The sequence below is a fragment of the Meriones unguiculatus genome, chromosome 3 (assembly GCF_030254825.1).
Source record: "Meriones unguiculatus strain TT.TT164.6M chromosome 3, Bangor_MerUng_6.1, whole genome shotgun sequence".
Taxonomy (NCBI): Eukaryota; Metazoa; Chordata; class Mammalia; order Rodentia; family Muridae; genus Meriones; species Meriones unguiculatus.
Genome location: NC_083351.1, coordinates 50,052,123 through 50,065,638, shown reverse-complemented (window position 1 = coordinate 50,065,638; position 13,516 = coordinate 50,052,123). Strand labels below are relative to the sequence as shown.

The window sequence follows — 13,516 nt, the reverse complement described above, 5'->3', positions numbered from 1 at the left end:
CTAACTCAATAATTGAATGTAATTCAGTTGAATTGAATGTTACCTGTCATCCACCTGTCAATGTGTTACATCTTACTTAGATCACATAAACAAAAACAATTATAAAAAATCTTCTTGCATGTGTCTGTGATGTGTGTCTGTGTGTTCACATATGTAAGTACATATGTGTGCTCCTGAGTGTAGAGAGCCACGGTTCACCCTAGCTATCTTCCTCAATCATTCTCCATTTTGTTTAGTGAGGTGAGATGTCTGGATGAACCTAGAGCTTGCCAAATCTGGCTAGTTTAAGAAGCCAGCCCGTCCTGGGAATCGCTGGCCTCTGTCTTCTGGAGGGTGGAGATACAGGTGGCCACGGCCCCTGCCAAGCTGTCACATGGGTTCCGGAAGTCTGAACTCTATTCCTCAAACCTGTGAAGAGATTCTTCTATCCACTGAGCCTTCCCAGAAATGTACTTTTAACCATGGCATGTTTCCAACAGTACTGCGTGCCTTCTTGCGTTGCTTTCTGTGATGGTAAGTTACCCATCTTTTGTCAGAGGGAATAGAATAATGGGTTTCTTTCTGACATGTACATAGTGAGTTTTTATTATATTCAGCCTACTATCCAATTTTTATTGGCATAGATTCATTATACATAGTAACGGTTTTCATAAGAACATTTTCTTGTTTAAAACTGTATCAGTGTGTTTGCGTACACGTGATGAGTGAGTAGGCAAAGGTGCGAATGTCACAGCGCACGTGTGCAAGTCAGAGGAAAAGTTCATAAACTCAGTTCTTTCTTTCCACCTTTGCATGGTTCTTGGGATTGAACTTAGGTCCCAAAATGGTGCTACAAACACCTTTTCCATCTGATGGCCCTGTAAGAACATTTTCACAAAGAGTACGCTGTAATTTGAGCATGTTCCTCGCCTACTTCCACATGCCTTTTCTCTCCCTTCTCTTTTCCTATTTGTCCCTTCTGTTTTCCATTCCGTGCACCATACACAGTTTCTTTTCTACTTTCACATCAGGTCTCTCTGTGTATGTATGTGTTATATAAATGCCTATTATATTTATATGTTCCACATATGAGGAAAACTAACAATATTTGTCTTTCTGAGTAAATTGATGACATTTTTTTTTCCCATCAGATTTGAGATCTAATGTCTCAAGTAGTTCAGCACAGTGCTTAAGCTCTGGGTTTATATCTCGTTCCAGCATTGTCTAGGCATGTGACATCAGATGATGTTCCACACCTCAGTGCCTCTGCCTGTGAACAACAGATGACAATGGGACCTCCCTGATGAAATACACTTCAGCATTGGGTGCCTGACCTATAAGAGCTTGTTGGTAAAGCCTAACATATTGTTCCCGCAAATATAATTATTTCAATATTTAGTTGTTCTTTTCTAATCATTAAAAGGAAATCAAGGGCTGGTGAGATGGTTCTCTAGACAAAAGCACTTTTGGGAGCCTGTCATCTGAAGCTATTCCCAGAATCCATGTGGTAAGAAAGAAGTGACTCCCTAAAGTTGTGCTTTGACCTCCACACATATGTGTGCTGTGGCATGCATACCCACACATATAAGCACGCGCACACACACACACACACACACACACACACACACACACAGAATAAATAAATAAATAAATAAATAAATAAATAAATAAATGTAACTTTTTTTAAAAAATCAGGAAAAACCTCAGAAGGCTAAATCGGGAGAATTTCAAAGTCAAGGTCAGCCTGGACTATATAGAGTTTATCTCATAAAATAAAAAAAATACAAAAAAAAATTAATGTGACCTCCAAATACTACCATCACATTTTAACAGAAAAAGCTAAACCAGTGCACACACGCCAGGAGGACTGTGGTAGCTTCCCTGTCCTCTGGACAGGATTCACAATCAGCATGGTAACTTAGATCCGAGTTTATTGATGAAAATGTTTTCAGAAAAGTTTAATTGAAGAGGAGAGACCCACCCTGAATGTGGGGATCACCCCAGGGACTTTGGTCCAGGACAATTAAAATGAGAAAGTGACCTGACTTCCAGAATTCATCTCTCTTCACTTCTTGACTGAGGTTGGCTTGAAAACAGTCTCTCTCGCTCCTGCTGCCTTCCCCCACAGACTGCACCGTGCACCCTCCTTCCTTACATGCTACCCTGTGTCGCTGCAGACTGTTAGCCACATTAAAGGCATCTTTCAGTGACCTTTTGTCAGGCACATTTACCACCGAAGCTAGAAAAGTAACTAGCTTAGGATAACATTCTTTGTTTCCTGGGCTGGAAGAAGATGCCCAGTTATTAAGACGTCGACACATAAGGAAGAATAATAAAGTCACAAACAACAGCCCGACAGAGCTGGAGAAACTCTCAAGAGCCCCGATGTGTAATTCCTTTTAGAACATGAAAATAAGGGCTGCTCAACTCCTGAAGTAGCTGGGCTAGAAGCCAAATCTACTGAGATCCCAAGGACTTAATGAACTGTATGCGGCTGATCCAACTATTTTCTGCACATACTGAATAGTCTTCAGCTTGTTGCAGTTTATTTGGAATCTCTGAGATCAGAGGGGCATCAAGCCCACGGACTGACCGGGCAAATGACAATGTGATGAAATCTCCCTGGAATCTCCAAGCAAGGTGGGGGAGTAGGGTGAGAAGCAACCATGGAAAAAAGAACTTGACACTGAATTTGGATTTCTAAGATCATTTATTGGGGTTTAGAAAATACCCAAAATATGGTACCCTGGAATATATTTTTAATTAAAGGCACTTACATGTTTTAATATTCCTTCCAGTAGATATGAATTTAGTTCATGAAAACTAGACAAGGATCCAAGGCTAACTGCTTCTTAGGGGAGTCTTTAGACAAAAAGGGAAATATCAGATGCCTTTCCCAGTACCTGAAGCACTATGTAAGTGACTTTATCTGAGTAAATTAGTCACATGCTGTTTTCCCTTTGCTAAGCATCATTCATTTCCCAAAGATAATCATTTACCATTGTCAGAGCATTGGGCTCATTAATTCACTTAAGATCTTTTGCCATAACCCACAAATGCCTCTCTTCTATGAGGAGGGTTATAGTAGTGTCTAGTTCCCACTGGGCTACATGTTAATCACATTTCTGTGACAGTCCCTCCCATGTTAAATAAAATTGTTTACCTTCTCCTATCAATCACCTATTGTCATCCCAGCCCATGTCAACATTAGGATGATCGTTCATATCAGCCCATATGAACATTCAGACAGTAGAAGACTTTTTCTTTACCCTGAAAAGTCCTATGTTCAAATTAACATCTTTCTAGTTATCACTAGAACATTTAATTAATATAGATGTAACTAAGAAAGATTTCTGGAAAACGGTAAATGTGGAGAAAGTGTTAGAGAAGTGCAGCCCCTCCAGCTGCAGAGACGATCCTCAGGGGCACCATTCCAGCCCCATCAGGAGAGTAAGCACTCAGGATATGGGGGAGGGGAGGGCCCACTGTCAGCTGCATACAGCTCCATCTGTCTGAGGAGACGTGCATGTATGCTGGAGGTTCACAGAGGTCATGAGAAACTCTCAAGAGCCCCGATGTGTAATGGCAACTCTAGACTCTCCAGGACAAGAGAACATTCCCAACCTACATGACAGCAGCAGCTCTGGAATTCAACTCCTTCCCTATGAAAAAATACTTAGTAATTTGATATCTTAGTCACTGTTCCATTTCTGTGAAGAGACACCCTGACCAAGGCAACTCCTATAAAAGGAAGTGTTTAATTGGGGGTTTGCTTACAGATTGTGAAGGTTAGCCTATAGTGGGGAGCATGATAGAATGCAGACAGACAGAAGTAGCTGAGAGTTCTATATCCTGATCCATAGACAACAGCAGAGAGAGACTGGCCTGGCATGGGTTTCTGAAACCTCAAAGCCCACCCCCAGTGACACAGTTCTTTTAACAAGACTACACCAAGAAGACCATACCTCCTAATCCTTCTAATTCTTTCAAACAGTTGCATTCCCTGATGACTAAGCATCAAATACATGTAACCTATGAGGCCATTCTTATTCAAACCACCATACTTATTCAAACCACATTTTTTTTCTTTACTAAAAATAAAAACCCCAAGTCTTTATAACTTATACACATGCTTGCAACATGCTTTTTTCCATCCGGGAACTCACATCCTAGCAGGATGCTTAGGTTGACAACCCGTGCAGAGCTGTAGGCAGAGGCACAGACATCAGGAGTGTGGGTACCAGTCTTAGTTCATACTTACTGCTGTGCAGTCTCAGCTAGTTCCCACTTAAACTTCTTTACTTATAAAGTGGAATGTCAACAGTATTATCTCAATGATTTGTTGGGGATTTCAAGTAAATTGTAACTTTTCAAATAATAGGAAAGTTAACTATAAATCTATGTCATTATTATTTTTAAAATAATTAAACTAAAATTAAAAACTTGTTAGCAATTATTTTTTAAATTTCTTTTCCTTAAGCTCAGGTTGTAGAAAATGGAGATGATGTCTAAGATGTGCTTATTTTAGCAGAACATAACTGAAATATTTGTTCATTAGCTTCATTCCCTCCCAATTCTGATTCATTGTCTAACTTTCTGGCTCCAATCGTTCCACGGAAACAAAGCTGCTATCTGGTGGGTACATACTACTTCAAAGCCCTTCAACACATATAATCTAACTTGATCCAGTTGTGACTTATTTCATCCATGAACAAATCATTTATACTTTCAATGGATGCTGTGAACACCAGAGGTGAAACCATTTTCAAAGATAAAGTGAATAAGATTCACCTCACTTTGTGGTTTTAAAATGTAGATTTCTGGTACTCACTTCTTGAGACTCATTCCATCTGAGGGGTCCTGAGAGGATGCATTCTAACAACAACCCAAGAAATTCTGGGGCAGGGGTTTTCCAGTATCCTTTGAAAGATAGTGCTTGTAATTTCCTCTACCAGGACTCACCTTGTACCGTGCATCTTTCTTTAACTTAGACTTATCATCTCTCTACCCAGATTACCAATATGAATCCTGGCTTTGCTGTTTCCTAGGTCTGTACTTTCAAGCAAGTTGTTTGACCTTTCTGAGCCTGTTTCCTAGCTGTGAAATATAGAAAATAGAAAGTGTGCCAATGGTCAGTGTGCAAAATATTTATGGTTTGTCCCTCTTCCTGAACACACATTGTGACATTCCCAACTTCTTGTGCCTAGATGAGACTGTTGCACGCCAAGAGAGCCAGTCAGCCATGTGAACAAGAGTGGATCTCAAAATCCTCTGCCAGTGGCGTTCAGTCAGGGACTGCATGGGGAGTAGGGAGCATTGGGGCAGGCAACATGGAATAAATATTTGTGGGCAGGCACACGTGTGACAGGGGCCACTCTGCAGGCATTGATGGAACTGGGTCCACAGGGGCCAACACAGGGTGACTTGACTCATCAAATTCTTACATCTCAGCCATGCAAGGGCAGACAGGCCTGACAAGATTTCTGAACAATTGATGTATCTTCAACATCACTCACTTCACCACTGAAAAGAATTACTAATTATTTATGTATTGATTTTAAAGACCTTTAATACTGTCAAATATAGTTGGAGGAATAATTTTGAATATAGGAATTTACTACATATTGAGTATTTTTAGCTTGGATATTTCTATTAATTAACCTCTCCCCACCAAGAGGCAGATTAAAATTAACACACATTGCAACCTAAGTTGATAAATTTGGATACATAACAGACAAAATAATTTCAAGGATGACATACATATGTGTGACTGTAGGTCTTCACCTCAGAAGTAGATGATCTAAGCCACACCCCTAACCACCCAGATAGCTTCTTATTTGTTCTTTGCCCACCTCGGCCTTCAGCTCCTCTGTGTTCTCTCCTGGCTTCCTCACTCCACTTACTGCTTGATTTCCACTGAACAGTCCTCATATCATAATTACATGAAGTGGCAGCCATGCTGATGGTATGGGCCGAGCACACATTTATAACTTATCAGGCGAGGTCCATATCATTTCCATTTCCCAGATAAAGACTCAAAGCAGTTGGTCCATAGAGAAAGGGACTACCAAAGCATGCATGACTCCAGATAACCTCCCAGAGCTCCTGGAACCACACTGTTAGGAAGAAATAATAAGGAGACTCCCGGAGGTCTAACTAACTGCAAGTGGTCTAGGAAAGTATGTAATGAATAATCTCCAAAATTTTACTTAAATCCCCTGTATTAAAGGGAAAACTACAGCTGCCTTTGCTTCTTTTGCTGTGATAAAACACTGACCAAAAGCAACTTGGAGATGAAAAGTTTTATTTTATCTTACAGTTTATAGTCCATCATGAAGGGAAGTCAGAGCAGGAACTCAAAATAGGAACCTGGTGCCAGAAACCGAAGGAGGGAATTGGAGGAATTCTGGTTACTGGACTGCCCCTTATGGCTTGCTCAGCCTGCTTTCTTATACAATCAAGACTACCTGCCCAGGGGTGGTACCACCCACAGAGAGCTGGGCCCTCCCACAGCAATCACTAATCAGGAAAATGCCTACAGATTTGCCTACAGGCCATCTGATAACAGCATTTTTCTCAGCTCAAGCTTTTCTTCCCAGATAGCTCTAGCTTGTGTCAAATTGATAAAACGTAACCAGGAAAATAGCCATCTATTCCATCTATTCCATCTATTCAGAAAATTATGAATTTGGGAGTGATAAAAAGACCTCTCTGTGTCTCTTACACTATTAGCACAGTAGAGATCACATGCATTCCCTCCCCCGAGTTGTCTACCCAGTAAGAACAACTGCTTTTTTTGTGGCTGGGACTAAGAACCTTGGTGCTTGCTTCCCTGAGTTGAGTCTGACTCCAAAACAAAATGGCTAGTAACTATCAGCAGAGAGAATCAAAGGAAACTGGTTCTGTACCCTCTCAGCTGTGCTAGAACTCTGAGTCAAAACAGGCCCCCTGGGGTGAGGGAAGAAGGAGGGGTGAAGGAGGGCAGCCCCTGGAGATGACTGCTTCATCCAGGAGCCTGGCACTTACTCATCACATGTCCTTGTTCTTACCAGGCCTCATCAGGATCGCCTGTCACTAGCCTCAGCCTTAGAAGTTTGTTCCTGTCTGTTTAAATTAACTCAAAATAGGGACACACACATCGAGAGATGCCCTGAGTCTTCAAGATGAAAGCAATTGGAGGTAGCCACCTACCCATCCACCCACTATTTTAAGATGACGAGCGTCCTGTTCTATTTTCATATTAGTCAGTCTTTTTAATTCAAATGAAAATTACCAAAAAAAATTAATCCCAACTTAAAAGCTTGACTGGCAAAGGTTCATAATTACTCTGACATATTAGAAAATGGCATGAGAGTGGTTGCTAAGGGACTAGGAAGGTGAAGAAATGAGAGTGGCTTCTCTGACTCCAGAGCATCTACCCAGATCTCAGAGAAAGAACTCATACTGATAACGGGCCATTTCTACTGCTGTTCTTCAAAGTGAGACCATTTGAGCAGCAGCAGCGGAAGCATCTGGGGACTTGTCAGACATACAGGTCCTTGGGTTGCTCACCTGACTTCCAAATGAAAAATCTGAGAGTGGTCCTAAAATGTTATCAAGTGACGGTAATACATGCTTAGGTGGGAACAGAATCACCTGAGAGAGTTGGTTCACATACGAGTACTCCAGTCCTATCCCCAAACCACCAGCCTGGGCTTCTGGAACTGTCTTTCTGGGTGAGAGCCACTGATCCTAATGTCTAAGACAACCTAGCCAGAGGCACATTGCAGTAATTTTCTTAGTTGTTACAAAAGATGTAGATGGGAGCCAGGAAGCAACCAAAATGTCTACAACGTGCCACTTCAAGACTGCAGCTTGAAAAATCTGGGTTGTACAGTGTGTCTGTCTGTCTGTTGGTGTACCTGTGTGTGTATGTTACTAGTAAGTGCACACACATGCATGCATGTATATGTGTGTGCACCAGCAGAGCAGGACCTTGGGTGCTTTCTTCTATCATTCTCTGCCATAGAAATCTCAACTTTTCAGATGGACTAGTTGGTCAAAGCCCTCTTCAGACCCATCTGTCTTCACCCCAATAATGAGGTTATATGTACAGCTATGCCCAGCTTATGGCTGCTGGGAATTCAAACTCTGGTCCTAATGCTTGCAAAGGAAGTGTTAGTATACATTGAGTCATTTCCCCCACTCCCAACCCCTTGGTTGTACTTTAAAATCAGTACTTAGAGATTGGGGGTATGGCTTAGGAGTAGAGCACTTGTCAGTCATGTGGAAAGCTCTTTGTCCCATCCCAGAAAGGAACCAAGGACATGAAAGAATGAGAGATTTAGCACTTAAAATACATACAAATGTTAAAACAGGATCAAAAGAATGGCAGGTGGAAATAATACAAATTTTAATGGCTTTCAGTTGGGTAGATATACAGATTATTAACCTTAATAAAATGACTTCCATGAACAGTATCAAAATACCTCTTCAACCAGAGAGGTTTCTGACAAAAGCTAAGAGCCACTGATAATCATCCATAGATACTTGAGCAATACACAGACAGCTGTGGGCAGGGTTTTCATTTCCCTCATGTTTGTTATTTATTCTGAGATATATTTTCACTGAAAATGAATCGAACTTTGACACCAAAGCTCTGAAAACAAATATGTAAAACACCTATGTTTGGAGCTTAGTAGGTGAAAGCAATGCTCTACAAGCATGAGGCACCAAGTTCAAATCCCCATGAACCCAGCAACAAAGTTAGACATCGTAACTCCTTCCTGTAACTCCAACACTGGAAGAGGCAGAAGCAGCTACATGCCGAGGGCTCACTGGCAAACAGCCTAGCTCAAGCAGTGAGCTTATGGTTCAGTAAGCGATCCTGTCTCAAGGCAATGACATCAGGAGCAATGGAAGAAGACACCCTACATCCTGCTTCATGGACACGCATCAGCACACACACCACAGAGTAAATAAATAAATAATGTGAACACCTATGCGTCTTGTATACCAGGTCCCCATTTGAACTTCGACACCTTATATCATTGAATTTTTATCACAAAAATGAGAGAGGAACCACCACCATCCTTAATGAATCAAACCTTAGGAGCTCAAAGAATTTAACTTTCCATGAGAAGATACAACTGACTCTGGACCCTGACTTTGGCTCTCCTCTAAGGTTCCTGGCTTTAATTGCCACTTCAGTAATACCCAAGGTGATCCTGTCTCCCTTATGTTCTGACACTCTCATTCCAGAACTTTCCACTTGTTCCAAAGCACTTTCCATTGTTTCCCTTCCCCACAACTAAGACAAAATCTTAAAGCATGCCATTAAGCAAGAAAGTACAGGAGTTATAAATGGGAAATAAACACACAGAATCTAACACATCAGCCTAAAGAAATGAGTATGTGTCTCTAGAGGCTTCCTGAGACTAGATTCCTGAGTTTGCTAGTTACATGAGTTGTTAGCCAACTCCCTGGGCTTTACTGTCTTCCTCTGCAAAGTGGTGATAAAAATTTCCATGTGGCATTCTCACTCATCAGGGTGGCTCATACACGTAAACACTTAGGATTTGACATACCAAGCTAATGTGCTCCTGGAGTTCACAAATTCTCTGTTCTTTTGCCCATTATCATAAATTTATAATGAAATCCAATGCAGTTCAGCCAAAGGCAACCTAATATCATGGGGACAACTCACCCCATTTCTTATTAACCTGGTTCACAAGCCTAGTTATCTAAATCAACTGCAGTTTAGAGATGTGACCTTTTCTTCCTCCTCCTCGTCCTTCTCCTCTTCCTCTTCTTCTTCCTCTTCCTCTTGCTCTTCCTCCTTCTCCTCCCCCTCCTTCTCCTCCTCTTTTATTTTTTTTATTCTTCTTTAAGGGACTTACTATGTTGTGGTTGAAGGCCTGGAACTTGCTACCTTGCCATGTAGATCAGGCCAGACTCAAATCCACAGAGATCTACTTGTCTCTGCCTCCTATGAGCTGGAATTAAAGGCTTATATGCTGCTGGTAGAACATGCCTATGATCCCAGAACTTAGGAGACAGAGGCAGGCAGAACTCTGTGAGTTTCAAGATAGCCTGTCTATATAGTGAGGCCCTGTCTCAAAGAGAGAGGAGGGGGAGAAAGAAGGAGAGGGATAGAGGAAGGGAGGGAAGAAAGAAAAAACAGTACATGACATGGCTCACCTGTACCTTTTCCTTTAAAAGATTAAATACATAAATTTAATAACTTTGTTTTTGCTTAAGTGATCTAAACTCAAAACACAATTTCAAATGCTCATGTTCTTCATAAAATAAAAATGAAAGGATTGGTAAAACTATTCTTAAGCAATAAAAAATTAAATTGAAAAGTACTTTCCAGGTGTTCTCATGGACTCTAGAATAGAAATTGCAATACAGAAAATCCTAGAAATTGCTTTATGGCATTATAAATTGTGCAAATTAATTACAACATCCAAAAAACTTATTTCACATTATCAAAAGTATAAGAAAAACTACAGTACTTTCTAGTAATGGATACATATATTTATAATGCAGCTGATACCACCAAAAGCTGGTACTGAAGCTTTCCACAAAAGTAGCCCAAACTTCATCTTATGCAAGTAAGGCACAAACCAGGGCACACTGTATAAAGACTAAATGTATGTTCACATGTTAGAAAAATACTCTAAATACCTTAATAGGACTTCACTTTTGTACTTATACGTTTCTGATCATTTTACCTCTAATACTTCCTTAGAGTTTTAAGATATAGGAGGCAACACAAACCGATCTGTACTCATTTTAAAATAATATTCTATAAGCTTAAAAAATAAGTACCTGTTCTAGGATGCTGATTTTAGCAGAACACAAGTGTCCTTCCTGATCCCTATTCTCGTGTTCTTTCCAGGGGGTGCATAAAGACATATCCTCTAGATGGAGGAAAATGTCCATAAAAACACATTTTACAGTGAAAAATCCTCCCCTTGGGATGTATATGTATCCTCTTTCCATGAAAAAGTTGATTGAAAAAGATAAAAGCTAACATGGACATTGATAATATTTTATAAGAAAACGCTTAGGAGCATAATTGTGGATGTATCCTTAGCACTCAGTAGATTGAAATGTAAGCCAATACTCCTCTCCACTAACCATAATCTCTTATTGTGAACAGAATCTATATTGCAAACCTAATCTACTGAATCCTTGAAAACGTAACAAGCAACCCCAATGAGTATCCAAAACCAAAGGAGAATCCAAAGGAGTATCCAAAACCAAAGGAGAGGCAGATGTGTCTATCAACCCTTTGTGAGTTACTGGTTTTACTGACCAACTAAGGAATTTACTTTCAGTTACACACACACACACAACCTGATCTAATTCAATGGATCCTATGACTATCTCAAACTAAAACTGTCAAAGTAGGTTCCCCTCTTTTCTCCACCGACAAGGTGGAAAGATTTAGTGCCTGTATAATGCCCAGTATTTGCATCGCATTGTACCATTTACAAAGTTCTGCTTGTATTGTATTCCAGCACATTAGTGAAATGAGTACTGCTGTCATTTCCATATCACACATGAATAAACTCGCTTGGGAAAGTATGTGACTCAAAATCACAAGAAAAGCCAGAGGCAGTAGCTTAGATTCACATCCTAGTTCCTTCACCAGTGAAACTTGGTCTTAGGTCAGACTTGCAGGAATTTTCTTACCACTACCTGATTCCGCTGAAAGGAGACAGGAAGAAATGCTTAATTCTTCTTTTTTCCTGTCTTTCTGTGACAAGAAAGTCCGCCCCCCGCCCCCATGGTGCTGGTACAGGCGGAAAAACTAGGAAAATGGGTCTTTAGGGTGTAGCTGTCTTCCCCTCTGCACTTAACCCCTATGAAAGAATGGCAGTCCTGAAATAAGCCTTACTGAACCAGAAATGAAACTTGACTAGGAAAAGAAGCCATGGGCAAGAAGACAAGAAAAGTGAAATAATGTTTGAAGACTGATTCTCCTTGTCTCCGAAGGCAAGAAGCCGCGCGCGCGCGTTCCCAGTAATCTCCAGGCAGGAGCTACTCACAAAACTCACCATCTGGACCATAGCTAGGGGAGGATTGGGACATAGTCGGCAATCGCTTCAGCACCGGAGACAGCTCCGCGCTCTCCAACTTCTGGAGCTCTTGCTGGCTGTGCCCGGCCGGCGGCGGTTCCCAGGCTGGTGAAGGTCTGGAGGAGCCTTGGCGCCTCTGGGTTCTAGAGTCTTTGCGAGAGGCAGGAGTAGCCAGCGGCACTTCGGGCTGCGGTGGCGACAATCCCGGCTGCACGACGGTGTTGCGGGACCGCGCCAGCGCGGAGGAGACAGAACCCATCCCAGCGGGCCAAGCCGAGATCCTCCGGGATCCGCACCCCTTGGCTGCCGAAGGCTGGCTGCCTTCCAACCCCGGGCGGCCCCTGGCAGACTGCGCCTCCTCTGACAGCCACAAGAAGGCAGCTGAGAAGGGTGCAGGGAGGGCTAACCGCTCCCCACCTGAGGTGGACTGAGAGTAATCTGGTTAGTGTCTGCCTTTCTGACAGTCCAGAATGAATAGGAACACACTGGGGATGGAAGTGCGAAGATACAGAAGATGCCCTGAGGCATTACCGGAGAAAAGGGCGTGGCAGTGAGGGGTTACTTTTCCTCCACTCTAGACTTGGTTCACTTGGGGCCAAAGGTATGGCGCATTCTTCCTTCCCAGCACAATCCCCAGAGAGGATGGAACCTTTAACGAAGGCAGAGGAGAAGCCAGCATTGTTTTCCTGTCGCTTTCCCCCTCCTCCTTATCCTTGATAGTTTCGTGCAGGTACATAATGAAATAGGATCACATCAACCTTACATTATTCTCCCGTAAGTCTCACATACACACTTTGTGTTCCCAATTTCATGTCTTTCCTTTAATAACCCACTACGTTCAGTTAGTGCTGTCCACATGTGCATGAGTGTGGGGCTGACCACTAGAGCATGGAATTCTCACCAATGACCTCTTAAAGCTAATGTCCTTTCTCTAGGCTTTGATTCAGTGATGAAACCCTGTTCAGTGTTGTCCCTGAGGCTAGCTTGCCAGCCACCCTCCCTCACCTGTTTTCTCAGTGCCCCTCAAGCTGGACATTGCCCCTTTTGTGGCTGTCAGGACTGCCTACCATTCCTTTTGGAGGTTGAGCCGGGTAATGAGAGTGAACCTAGAGAAAAGGTCATCTCAGTTACTTCTGTTCTTGAGAGCCAGCAGGGAGGCAGCAGCCCTGAGCACTCCCAAGGCATTAGACCAGAGCAGCCTGGGTGTTGTTGATAGCTTGCTTTTCTGGATGAGGTGAAGCCCCTGGCTCCACGCTGCTCTGCCTACAGTGAGGAGATAGTGATGCTTGATGTGTGACTCAGGAGTAGAAAGGGGCACCTGGGATGATATGCTAGCTAAAGGATGTTTCCTGAAAGGGAACTACCCAAGGTCACATAACCAACTAGTGATGAAAGTGTACTGTATGGGACTCCTTTTGCTAGATGAAGTTTTCTATCCAGCACTGGACTGTGAAGTAAAACAATTACAT

The 13,516-nt window shown here is 42.2% G+C and overlaps 1 protein-coding gene across 3 annotated transcripts in view; it reads right to left on the bottom strand.

Annotated features, from left to right (window-relative positions):
• The window catches only part of Pde1c (phosphodiesterase 1C), a 530,439-nt gene extending 518,096 nt beyond the window's left edge, over positions 1-12,343 (bottom strand). For all 3 annotated transcript variants that reach the window (XM_060379957.1, XM_060379959.1, XM_060379960.1), the window contains exon 1: positions 12,027-12,343. In XM_060379957.1, coding sequence (XP_060235940.1) covers positions 12,027-12,306 — 280 coding nt within the window. In that variant the 5' untranslated portion in view covers positions 12,307-12,343. The remainder of the gene's footprint in view (positions 1-12,026) is intronic.
• Positions 12,344-13,516: the final 1,173 nt, after the last annotated feature.